The 12,832-nt window shown below is 45.6% G+C and overlaps 2 protein-coding genes across 3 annotated transcripts; both read right to left on the bottom strand.

Moving 5' to 3' along the window:
* Window positions 1-779: 779 nt before the first annotated feature.
* On the bottom strand, window positions 780-5,081 carry LOC137868936 (tapasin-like). Its single transcript, XM_068705982.1, has 8 exons — window positions 4,814-5,081; window positions 4,128-4,301; window positions 3,560-3,829; window positions 3,066-3,395; window positions 2,638-2,973; window positions 2,432-2,536; window positions 2,088-2,107; window positions 780-1,881 (listed from the first exon to the last, which is right to left on the bottom strand). Exons 1-8 carry the CDS (start codon window positions 4,857-4,859, stop codon window positions 1,867-1,869), a joined length of 1,296 nt encoding a protein of 431 aa, XP_068562083.1. The 5' UTR covers window positions 4,860-5,081; the 3' UTR covers window positions 780-1,866.
* Window positions 5,082-5,156: 75 nt separating this feature from the next.
* On the bottom strand, window positions 5,157-12,762 carry LOC137868912 (tapasin-related protein-like). 2 transcript variants are annotated; one of them, XM_068705950.1, is made up of 8 exons: window positions 12,629-12,762; window positions 11,142-11,312; window positions 10,800-11,069; window positions 7,314-7,643; window positions 6,330-6,671; window positions 6,124-6,228; window positions 5,780-5,799; window positions 5,157-5,660 (listed from the first exon to the last, which is right to left on the bottom strand). In XM_068705950.1, the coding sequence occupies exons 1-8, from the start codon at window positions 12,672-12,674 to the stop codon at window positions 5,550-5,552; spliced, it is 1,395 nt and encodes a 464-aa protein (XP_068562051.1). In that variant the 5' UTR covers window positions 12,675-12,762; the 3' UTR covers window positions 5,157-5,549. The 2 variants fall into 2 exon arrangements, with proteins under 2 accessions (XP_068562051.1, XP_068562059.1); XM_068705958.1 differs by having other exon boundaries at window positions 5,157-5,601; window positions 12,629-12,761.
* Window positions 12,763-12,832: the final 70 nt, after the last annotated feature.

The raw sequence follows: 12,832 nt of genomic DNA, 5'->3' as shown, positions 1-12,832 counted from the left end.
TCTGGTCTCAGTCTAAGTAAAGCCCTGTTTATCCCTGTAAATGGACTCAGACCTGACTGACCAGTTTAGGTGAGACGTCCTGAAGCTTCTCTTCATCGGTTCACTTCAAGGCCGACCGGCTGACATATACGAGCCGTGAGGTTCGGCATGTTTTACTGTGTGTGTTTCTAATGAGAGAGCGCAGAGACGGCATGTAGGACCAAAACCAGAGACGGTTTTTACAACAAGCTTTGATTTGACTTTTTACTTGAGTGCATGCAGAGTTAAGTGTGTCTTTAAGAGAAAGCAGCATGTTGGTCAAAGTTCTGAGGATTACACTTCTTCTAAAGAGACGGTTTAGGAGAAAGAAAGTTCTTCTAAAAGCAAATAATGTGTTTTTCAAGCGACTCTGTTAACCCACTTTACACCAGCGTCACAGCTGTGAAGCCCTTATTATTATTACATTGTTTAGCTACAAATCAGATTTGATGTCAGTGCTTCACGTGTTAAAGCTGCATTCTCTCTAGTGTCCACCAGGGGGCGACTCCTCTGGTTGTATAGAAGTCTAGTCTAAAATGACTCTACTTCTCTCTTGATTTATTTCCTCAGTAAACATTGTAAACATGAGTTTATGGTCTCAATCTCTAGTTTACAGTCTTCTTCAATACAGCATGATGTTCATTTAGTACATTATGCTCCATTTAGAGTCAAACACACCATAAAGCAGGGGATGATTTAGGGGCGGGGCTACACACTGATTGACAGGTCTCTATACGGAAACATTTCAACTCACGCTGACGTATATTTGCATTGATTTTATTTGTAATCATTTGGTGTGAACACACGTTAACAAATGTGTTGAATGCATTTCCTTTCTCACAAGTCAAATCTGATTTAAACATTGTTTTTATTTAAAATCACGTATTGTTTACATCCATGTTTGCCGTCCATCCACGTTGTGGGATTTGCTTCTTCGTGCTCCTACCCCGTCTGTAGGCTGCAGGGACGTGTGTCAAGTTACCTGACGCACCTGAATGCATCGTCATGCAAACACATGACACAAACAACACAGTGAGCCTTCGTTGTGCTGCTAGAACTCAACAACAGGGGTTTCCTCACTTCTGGGAGATAAAACATTTCAGAGGATCGCTTTCCCAAATAAATAGGAAAAATTAAATGTTGATGTTTGTGTCAGCTGTGGTGACCAAACAATGCACCTGAACACACCTGATCCCATCTTCAAGAAGCAAAGAGTCAGATGTTGTTACTTTAACAAAATTATTTTTTATATTTCTTACTTTTTATCATGTTTTTTGTTCTATCTATTGTTCTGTTTCATCAGGTTTAACTCTAACATTAGTTTGTCTCTCTGTTGTTTTATTTCCTTTCTTTTGCTGCTTTGTCTGTCAAAGCACTTAGTAAACTGTTTATATATATATATATATAAATAATATATATATATATTATTTATATAAATAATGTTATTATTAACTAGCTAACATGGCACGGTGATATTCAAACGTAACGCAATGAAATAATGCGATTAAATTAAATTAAATTAATCATGTTGAAGTACACCCGAGGCCCACCAGATGACGCACTGAGCCCAAACAGCTGTTCAGAATAATTGCTCTACAAGGTACCTTTAAACTGTGATTGTTGCATTTTCACCAGTTCAATAATGTGTGTTGATGTTCATCCAGAATACAAATCATTTACTTTACAACATCAAGTTGTTGTTTTTTCAAGAGCTAAATCAAAGCAGCAAAAAAACTAAACCACATTCAGTTTCATACAAACCTAAAATCACCTTCAAACAAGCAAACAAACAATCAAACATCTGAAACATTCTAAGATCCGTCACTGGTGTTTGTCTTCCACAGCGGCTCAGTATGGCTTCTTCTGCTCAGGACATACACACATACACACACACATACACACACACATACACACACACACACACACACACCCACACACACACACACACACACACACACACACACACACACACACACACACACACACACACACCATAGAGATTAAATATTGTTTTGCATTAATGACATTTGAGAAATATTTTTTGGGGTTTTGTTTTCATATCATCTTACCAGCACTGCTTGTTTTCTTGCTGTGGAGAAAATAATAAATGATAATTACTTTTTCAGGCATCAAAATAATATGTTATTCTTTAATGTCTGTGTTTCATTTATTACTTTTCTATTATTGTTTCTATCAGGCACTGATGTCAGTATTACTTCTGATATACTTAATAATTGTCCTTCTATTGTTCATATATGTTTTATAATCTCATCCTATTGTGTTTTGTTGTAATCTCTGATCAAACTCTGTCACAAGAATTTTCTTCTGGATTCATAAAGTTCTATCTCATCCTAAATAAAAGTGGTTCTCGTTATGATGGAAGCTTAGAATATAAGAGGGTCTGCACACTCACCTGAGTGCAGGTAACGCAGCAGCACAACCAGGAGGACCAACAGGACGACCAACAGGACGACCACCAGGAGGCCAAAGAACAGGTTGTCCATCCAGCTGCTGGGCTCTGAGCAGAGACAACAAACAAACATGGAGGTTAGGAGTCGGGTGCGTTCCTCTGCTGTTGCCGTGTGGCAGCTGGTGGTACTGCAAGCGACCTCCACTCACCCTCAACCATCAGGATGAAGCTCTCTGTGACGGGCATCCTCAGGGACTGATGGGAGACGCTGCACGTGTACTGTCTCCCCGAGTCCTTGAGGGACGCCTTGAGGTAGAAGAAGGCCGTCAGCGAGTAGGTGTTGTCCTGGTTGTGTATGTGGCTGGACAGCAGGACGTTCTGGAGCTCCTTCGGGAGCGGAGCACCCACCCTCCTGTCGTCCTGGACGTACCAAACGATCTCCACGTCCAGAGGGTAGTAGCGCTCCGCGTTGCAAGAAACCTTTTGCTCGCCGCCCTTCTGCAGCAAGAGAGTGGGTCTAATGTTGAGGGAGACACGGGGAGGCTCTGAGGAGAGGGGGAGTGAAATGTTTCTCAACATTAGAATCCAGCTTTAACACACGAAGCATCGGCTTGGTTACGATCGAACTCTTCCTCACCTTCGATGTGAAAACTGATCTCCACGCTGCCGAACAGCGGAATCACTGACACGGAGCAAATGTAGGTCCCTTCGCTCGTCATCTTGGCGAAGGGAAGGCTGTAGGAGGCGTCCCCGTCCGCCAGGCTCCTCTGCCCGACGCCGCTGCCCTCACTCCGTCCCGTGCGGCCATTATGACTGAAAAGTCTGGTTCTCTCTCCGCGATGCTGCCGGTGCCACTCCACCGTCACCTTGGGTGCTTTGTGGTCGACGGCGAACTGGCAGTGGAGCTTTTGTTGGGAGCCCAGGCTGGCTCTCACCGCCGGAGTCTTTGTTTTAATGACCATGGCGACTGTGGACACGGAGACACGTGTTCATGTGAGATATGGGACTGATGTTGCTATAGTGCATATAGTATATAATATAGTAAAAGGAGTAACTCAGAGAAAATTGGTGAGCAAGTCACTCAAGAAGGAGTTTGTTCGTACTGAGTGGTTGTGGTTGTTGTGGTTTTACCTGATGTGGTGAGAGTCTCTCTGTCCTCGATGGCGGGCCAGCTGCGGTAGTCCTGCTGTCCTGGGGGCGGTTGGTCCGACGGCTGTCTGAGGAAGCCCGTGACCGTGAACTCGGCGTGTTTGAGAATGCAGCTGAACCAGAGGTTGTACACTTGCTCCCCTTTGAAAGGCCAGCGGACGTAGATCCCCTCGGTGCTGTACCGCCGCAGCTCGCAGTCCAACCGGTCCACTTCCACTCCCTCGACGAACCGCCGCAGGTCCAACTTAGAATCTGGACCAGAACAACAACATCTCTGGACCTGAACAACAACATCTCTGGACCAGAACAACAACATCTCTGGACCTGAACAACAACATCTCTGGACCTGAACAACAACATCTCTGGACTTGAACAACAACATCTCTGGACCAGAACAACAACATCTCTGGGCCAGAACAACAACATTTCTGGATCTGAACAACAACATCTCTGGACCTGAACAACAACATTTCTGGACCAGAACAACAACATCTCTGGACCTGAACAACATCTCTTTCCGTATGTTACTCCCATGAGACGCAGGACTTACCGGTGATCAGGAAAGTGATGGCGTGTGGATTAACAGGAGGGTCTCCTGCTTGATCAAACTGCAGCATGGCCTCCCTGTGGATGTGCTGAGTCTCAGTGAGACCGTCCTTCATAAACACGTTTTCATCAGTGAAGTTACAGGGCAGCGATGACACCAGCTGGACACATCGCACACCTGAGAGAGACACAGAGTCAGTCTAGTGAGATAAAATACAGCACACAGTACAGTATAGTATTACCAGTGGCGGGCCGTGCATTTTATACCTGGGCCTTCTGTGCTGTCCTACTACAATTGAACACCTCACTATGACAGCTACGGTTATTATTTGTTTCTAGGGGTGTAACAATACACGTATTCGTATTAAACCGTGCGGTACGAGGATTATGAACCGAACAATATGTTTGAATAATACTCGTGCGTTTGGAAAATGCAGAAGCTTAAATTGTGGGAAATATAATGTTTTCGGTGGACTGCGCTCACGTAACAGACAACGGGCTGTTTGACCTTTTGAACCCGGAACAATAACAAAAAACAGCTGAATTTTTAGTACAGTATTAGTGTAGTACAGTACAGTACAGTATTAGTATAGTACAGTATTAGTGTAGTATAGTACAGTCACTTTCATGTCTTATACCCTCTGACATAAACTCTTAAAAACAACACAATCCGTAACAAAGACAACTTACCTGCACATAGACACAAGTAACTAAGTATCTTTAAGATCAGACTCATGACTATTCGTTGGTAGAAATCCTCTCCTAGTCGCCCGAGCGCCACCACACCACCGAGCTGTTCACGGTTGAAGACACATTCACTTTCACTTCAGAGGATTACAAGGTGGCTTGGCCTGCCTCTTGAATCACATGTTAGGCAGATCAGATGTCACTGACAAAATATTTGTTTAAACGCATACGCATGATGAAATTAGAATATTAAAAAAACAACGATACAACAAGTGTTTGCCAAAACAGTTGCACGAGTAGTGATTGGCACAGTGATATTCAAACGTAACTCATTGAAATGATGCAATTAAGTTTGATGTTTTTTGTTTATTTATGTGAATTATTCAGCAAATTTAGATGAAAAAACTCCTTAAATGACAAGATATTTATATATTTTTTATCATTTAAATTAATCATGTTGAAGTACACCCGAGGCCCACCAGATGGCGCACTGAGACCAAACAGCTGTTCAGAATAATTGCTCTACAAGGTACCTTTAAACTGTGATCGTTGCATTTTCACCAGTTCAATAATGTGTGTTGATGTTCATCCAGAATACAAATCATTTACTTTACAACATCAAGTTTCTTTTTAACATGAGCTAAATCAAAGCAGCAAAAAAACTAAACCACATTCAGTTTCATACAAACCTAAAATCACCTTCAAACAAGCAAACAAACAATCAAACATCTGAAACATTCTAAGATCCGTCACTGGTGTTTGTCTTCCACAGCGGCTCAGTATGGCTTCTTCTGCTCAGGACATACACACATACACATACACACACACACACACACACACACACACACACACCTACACACACACACACACACACACACACACACACACACACCATAGAGATTAAATATTGTTTTGCATTAATGACGTTTGAGAAATATTTTTTTGGGTTTTGTTTTCATATCATCTTACCAGCACTGCTTGTTTTCTTGCTGTGGAGAAAATAATAAATGATAATTACTTTTTCAGGCATCAAAATAATATGTTATTCTTTAATGTCTGTGTTTCATTTATTACTTTTCTATTATTGTTTCTATCAGGCACTGATGTCAGTATTACTTCTGATATACTTAATAATTGTCCTTCTATTGTTCATATATGTTTTATAATCTCATCCTATTGTGTTTTGTTGTAATCTCTGATCAAACTCTGTCACAAGAATTTCCTTCTGGATTCATAAAGTTCTATCTCATCCTAAATAAAAGTGGTTCTCGTTATGACGGAAGCTTAGAATATAAGAGGGTCTGCACACTCACCTGAGTGCAGGTAACGCAGCAGCACAACCAGGAGGACCAACAGGACGACCAACAGGACGACCACCAGGAGGCCAAAGAACAGGTTGTCCATCCAGCTGCTGGGCTCTGAGCAGAGACAACAAACAAACATGGAGGTTAGGAGTCGGGTGCGTTCCTCTGCTGTTGCCGTGTGGCAGCTGGTGGTACTGCAAGCGACCTCCACTCACCCTCAACCATCAGGATGAAGCTCTTTCTGACGGGCATCCTCAGGGACTGATGGGAGACGCTGCATGTGTACTGTCTCCCCGAGTCCTTGAGGGACGCCTTGAGGTAGAAGAAGGCCGTCTGCGAGTAGGTGATGTCGTGTTTGTGGCTGGACAGCAGGACGTTCTGGAACTCCTTCGGGAGCGGAGTGCCCACCCTCCTGCCCGCCGCTGCATCATCCTGGACGTACCAAACGATCTCCACGTCCCGAGGGTAGTAGCGCTCCGCGTTGCAAGAAACCTTGTGCTCGCCGCCCTCCTGCAGCAAGAGAGTGGGTCCAATGTTGAGGGAGACACGGGGAGGCTCTGAGGAGAGGGGGAGTGAAATGTTTCACATTATGAGTTTCACTCAAGCTGCAAATGTTTGTGTGGAAAATCAACTTCATAAGAGGGAGAGTTACGTCTATTGGCTGTTGAAGACATCACCTTGGGTTCTAGAAAACTATGATGGATGTTTTTCCACTATTTTCTCACAGTTTATAGAATAATCGTCTTTAAGTCAATTGATCAAAATATTTGAGAGATCCAGATTGCAGCCTTATGCTGTGTTCCAATTTTTTCAAGCGACGAGATACATACATACAAAGTCAGTGCAAAGAAGCGAATGGATGTGAGTAGACACAGTCATCAATGAATTCAGACTTTTTACAATTATCATCATTATGTAGTTATTTCAGAACATACTCTGCTTTATGGTCTGTTTGACTCTAAATGGACCATAATGTACTAAATGAACATCATGCTGTATTGAAGAAGACTTGAAACTAGAGATTGAGACCATAAACTCATGTTTACAATGTTTACTGAGGGAATAAATCAAGAGAGAAGTAGAGTCATTTTAGACTAGACTTCTATACAACCAGAGGAGTCGCCCCCTGATGGGCACTAGAGAAAATGCAGGTTTAACACATGAAGCATTGGCTTGGTTGCGATCGAGCTCTTCCTCACCTTCGACGTGAAACCTGATCTCCACGCTGCCGAACAGCGGAATCACTGACACGGAACAAATGTAGGTCCCTTCGCTCGTTATCTCTGTGAAGGGAAGGCTGAAGGAGGCGTTCCCGTCCGCCAGGCTCTTCTGCCTGACGCCGCTGCCCTCGCTCCGTCCCGTGCGGCCATTATGACTGAAGAGTCTGGTTCTCTCTCCGCGATGCTGCTGGTGCCACTCCACCGTCACCTTGGGTGCTTTGTGGTCGATGGCGAACTGGCAGTGGAGCTTTTGTTGGGAGCCCAGGCCGGCTCTCATTGACGGAGTCTTTGTTTTAATGACCATGGCGACTGTGGACACAGAGACACATGAAAACGGGCTTGTATTAATGTGAGATATGGGACTGATGTTGCTATAGTACATCATCACTGTGATGATTATAAGTTCATTCTCAAGCCTCACAAGAAAACAGCTGTCACAAAAAGATGACTACTTAACTTACAATACATTTTTTAAATCCTAAAATAATTCAAATTAATGGGCCTCATGGAAGAACATTTTCATATTCTTATCTTAACTTTGTCTTACTTTTTTTCGTACTGTGTGTAGAGGTGTAACGGACCATTGCGAGATCCCCCTTAATTACACAGTTTAACCATAACCGCTGCCGGCGAGTCGATCGCCGGCAGCATAGACTAGCTCTAGGGATGTGGACCTCGCTACCGGGGAAAGAGCAGTAGCTGGTGCAGGAGGTGGAGTGATACCAGCTAGATATAGTTGGACTCACCTCCACACACAGCACTGGCTTTGGAACCAAGCTATTGGAGAGGGGCTGGACTTTGTCCTTTTCTGGAGTTGCCCAAGGTGAGAGGCGCCGGGCGGGAGTGGGGATACTCACGAGCCCCCAGCTGAGCGCCGCTATGTTGGAGTTCTCCCCGGAGAACGAGAAGGTCGCCTCCATGTGCCTACGGGTTGCGGGGAGTAGGGCTCTGACTGTTGTTTGTGCTTCTGCACCAAACAGCAGTTCGGAGTATCCGGCCTTCTTGGAGTCGGTGGGAAGGGTCCTGGAAAGGGCGCCACCCGTCGACTCCATAGTTCTCCTGGGGGACTTAAATGCTCACGTGGGCAATGACGGAGAAACCTGGCAGGGGGTGATTGGGAGGAACGGCTTGCCCGATCTGAACCCGAGTGGTGTCTCGTTATTGGACTTCTGTGCTTGCCACGGTTTGGCCATAACGAACACCATGTTCGAACATAAAGTGGCTCATAAGTGTACCTGGTACCAGAACACCTTCGGTCGGAGATCTATGATCAACTTTGTAATCGTATCATCTGATCTGCGGCCGTATGTCTTGGACACTCGGGTGAAGAGAGTAGCAGAGCTGTCAACTGATCACCACCTGGTGGTGCGTTGGATTAGATGGCAGGGGAACTGGCTGGAAAGACCCGGCAAGCCCAAACGTGTAGTGAGGGTGAACTGGGAACGTCTGGCAAAGGACCCTGTGCGGGATGTCTTTAACTCCCACCTCCGGAAGAACTTCTCACACGTGCCGAGGGAGGTTGGGGACATGGAATCTGAATGGACCATGTTCAAAGCCTCTATTGTGGACGCAGCCGCTAGGAGCTGTGGCCGGAAGGTCATTGGTGCCTGTCGTGGCTGCAACCCGAGAACCCGGTGGTGGACACCAGAGGTGAGGGAAACCGTCAAGCTGAAAAAGGAGGCCTTTAGGGCCTGGTTGGCTCAGGGGTCTCCTGAAGCAGCTGAGAGGTACCGGCAAGCCAGAAGGGCTGCAGCTCAAGGAGGTTCTGGCAAACCATCCGACGGCTCAGGAAGGGAGAGCAGGGCCAACCCCAAGCTGTTCTCAGTGTGTGTGGGGGGGGGGGGGGACGACTGCTGACCCGGACGGGGGACATCGTCGGGCGGTGGAAAGAGCACTTTGAGGAGGCAGTGCCTGAAGACTTGGGGGGGGGGGGGGGGGGCGCACTCATATCCCTGGCGGACGCCGCTAAGGTAGTCAAAAGCTCCTTAGTGGCAAGGTGCCGGGGGTGGATGAGATCCGCCCTGAGATGCTGAAGGTGCTGGAAACTGTTGGGCTGTCTTGGCTGACACGCCTCTTCAGTGTCGCATGGGGGTTGGGATCAGTGCCATGGACTGGCAGACCGGGGTGGTTGTTCCCATCTTCAAAAAGGGGGACCGCAAAGTGTGATCGAATTACCAGGGTATCACACTACTCAGCCTCCCGGGGAAGGCCTATGCCAGGATGCTGGAAAGGAGGCTCCGACCGTTTGTCAAACCTTGGATTCAAGAGGAACAGTGCAGATTCCGTCCCGGCCGTGGAACCAGCTCAAGACCAGCTCTTTACCATCGCAAGACTACTAGAGGGATTCTGGGAGTTTGCCCAACCAGTCTATATGTGCTTTGTGGACTTGGAGAAGGCTTTCGACCAGGTCCATCGGGGTTTCATGTGGGGGGTGCTGCGGGAGTATGGGGTGCCGGACCCGTTACTTCGGGCCATCCGGTCTCTGTACGACTGCAGTAGGAGCTGTGTCCGCATTCTCAGCAATAAGTCAGACACGTTCCCGGTGGGTGTTGGCCTCCGCCAGTGCTGCCCTCTGTCACTCTCTCTGTCCTGTTCGTGACTTTCATGGACAGGATATCTAGGCGCAGCCGGGGGGTGGAGAACGTCAGGTTCGGAGGTCTCGGGAACGCCTCTCTGTTGTTTGCAGATGATGTGGTCCTGTTGGCCTCCTCGGATCATGACCTCCAGCATTCACTGGGGCGGTTTTCAGCCGAGTGTGAAGCGGCGAGAATGAGAGTTAGCACCTCCAAATCTGAGGTCATGGTGCTCTGCTGGAATTGCTCCCTCCAGGTGGGGACGGAGTGCCTACCTCAAGCGAAGGAGTTGAAATGAGTTTCCTCCGTAGGGTGGCCGGGCTCAGCCTTAGAGATAGGATAAGGAGCTCGGACATCAGGAGGGAACTTGGAGTTGAGCCGCTACTCCTTCACGTCAAAAGGAGTCAGCTGAGGTGGTTCGGGCATCTAATTAGGATGCCTCCTGGGCGCCTCCCACTGGAGGTTTTCCGGGCACGCCCAACTGGGAGGAGACCCCGGGGAAGACCCAGAACATGCTGGAGGGATTATATCTCCCAGCTGGCCTGGGAACGCCTCGGGATCCCCAGTATGAGCTGGAAAATGTTGCGGGGGAGAGGGAAGTCTGGGTCAGCCTGCTTGGCCTGCTGCCAACGCAACCCGACCCCGGATAAGCGGAGGAAAATGGATGCATGGATGGATGATACGTTCAAGCTCTGTTCAGTGAAAACGAGTATTAGAAATGAGCGAAGGTGAATTATAATGTTATCATGATGTGTTCAAATGTAATCTTGTAAAATGTAGTATTTTAAAAAGTAGTACCTCAGAGAAAATTGGTGAACAAGTCACTCAAGAAGGAGTTTGTTTGTACTGAGTGGTTCTCACATGAGGCCCGTTGTTGTTGTTGTGGTTTTACCTGATGTGGTGAGAGTCTCTCTGTCCCTGATGGTGAGCCAGCTGAGGTGGTCCTGCTGTCCTGGGGGCGGTTGGTCCGACGAGTGTCTGAGGAAGCCCGTGACCGTGAACTTTGCGTGTTTGAGAATGCAGCTGAACCAGAGGTCAGACTCATGCCCCCCCTTGAAAGGCCAGCGGGTGTATTTTCCCTCGGTGCTGTACCTCAGCAGCTCGCAGTCCAACTGGTCTGCTTCCACTCCCTCGAGGAACCGCCGCAGGTCCAACTTAGAACCTGGAGCAGAACTCGTTATAGAATACACAACATCTCTTTCCGTATGTTACTCCCATGAGACGCAGGACTTACCGGTGATCAGGAAAGTGACGGCGTGTGGATTAACAGGAGGGTCTCCTGCTTTATCAAACTGCAGTATGGCCTCCCTGTGGGTGTGCCAAGTCTCATTGCGACCATCGTTCATAAACACCTGCTCATCAGTGAACTTACAGGGCAGCCATGACACCTGGACACATCGCACACCTGAGAGAGACACAGAGTCAGTCTAGTGAGATAAAATACAGCACACAGTACAGTATAGTATTACCAGTGGCGGGCCGTGCGTTTTATACCTGGGCCTTCTGTGCTGTCCTACTACAATTGAACACCTCACTATGACAGCTACGGTTATTATTTGTTTCTAGGGGTGTAACAATACACGTATTCGTATTAAACCGTGCGGTACGAGGATTATGAACCGAACAATATGTTTGAATAATACTAGTGCGTTTGGAAAATGCAGAAGCTTAAATTGTGGGAAATATAATGTTTTCGGTGGACTGCGCTCACGTAACAGACAACGGGCTGTTTGACCTTTTGAACCCGGAACAATAACAAAAAACAGCTGAGTTTTTAGTACAGTATTAGTGTAGTATAGTACAGTATTAGTGTAGCACAGTACAGTATTAGTGTAGTATAGTACAGTACAGTATTAGTGTAGGATAGTACAGTATTAGTGTAGCATAGTACAGTACAGTATTAGTGTAGTATAGTACAGTACAGTATTAGTGTAGGATAGTACAGTATTAGTGTAGTATAGTACAGTACAGTATTAGTGTAGTATAATACAGTATTAGTGTAGTATAGTACAGTAAAGTATTAGTGTAGTATAGTACTGTACAGTATTAGTGTAGTATAGTACAGTAAAGTATTAATGTAGTATAGTACAGTACAGTATTAGTGTAGTATAGTACAATATTAGTGTAGCATAGTACAGTAAAGTATTAGTGTAGTATAGTACAGTGTTAGTGTAGTATAGTACAGTATTAGTGTAGTAGAGTACAGTACAGTATTAGTGTAGTATAGTACAGTATTAGTGTAGCATAGTACAGTAAAGTATTAGTGTAGTATAGTACAGTGTTAGTGTAGTATAGTACAGTATTAGTGTAGTAGAGTACAGTACAGTATTAGTGTAGCATAGTACTGTACAGTATTAGTGTAGTATAGTACAATATTAGTGTAGCATAGTACAGTAAAGTATTAGTGTAGTATAGTACAATATTAGTGTAGCATAGTACAGTAAAGTATTAGTGTAGTATAGTACAGTGTTAGTGTAGTATAGTACAGTATTAGTGTAGTAGAGTACAGTACAGTATTAGTGTAGCATAGTACTGTACAGTATTAGTGTAGTATAGTACAGTACAGTATTAGTGTAGCATAGTACTGTACAGTATTAGTGTAGTATAGTACAGTATTAGTGTAGTACAGTATTAGTGTAGTATAGTACAGTCACTTTCATGTCTTATACCCTCTGACATAAACTCTTAAAAACAACACAATCCGTAACAAAGACAACTTACCTGCACATAGACACAAGTAACTAAGTATCTTTAAGATCAGACTCATGACTATTCGTTGGTAGAAATCCTCTCCTAGTCGCCCGAGCGCCACCACACCACCGAGCTGTTCACGGTTGAAGACACATTCACTTTCACTTCAGAGGATTACAAGGTGGCTTGGCCTGCCTCTTGAATCACATGTTAGGCAGATCAGATGTCACTGAC

Source organism: Cebidichthys violaceus, unplaced genomic scaffold (assembly GCF_023349555.1).
Source record: "Cebidichthys violaceus isolate CVI_PGR_0920_01 unplaced genomic scaffold, fCebVio1.0.p SCAF_1, whole genome shotgun sequence".
NCBI lineage: Eukaryota > Metazoa > Chordata > Actinopteri > Perciformes > Stichaeidae > Cebidichthys > Cebidichthys violaceus.
This window is presented reverse-complemented; position numbering and strand designations above follow the sequence as displayed.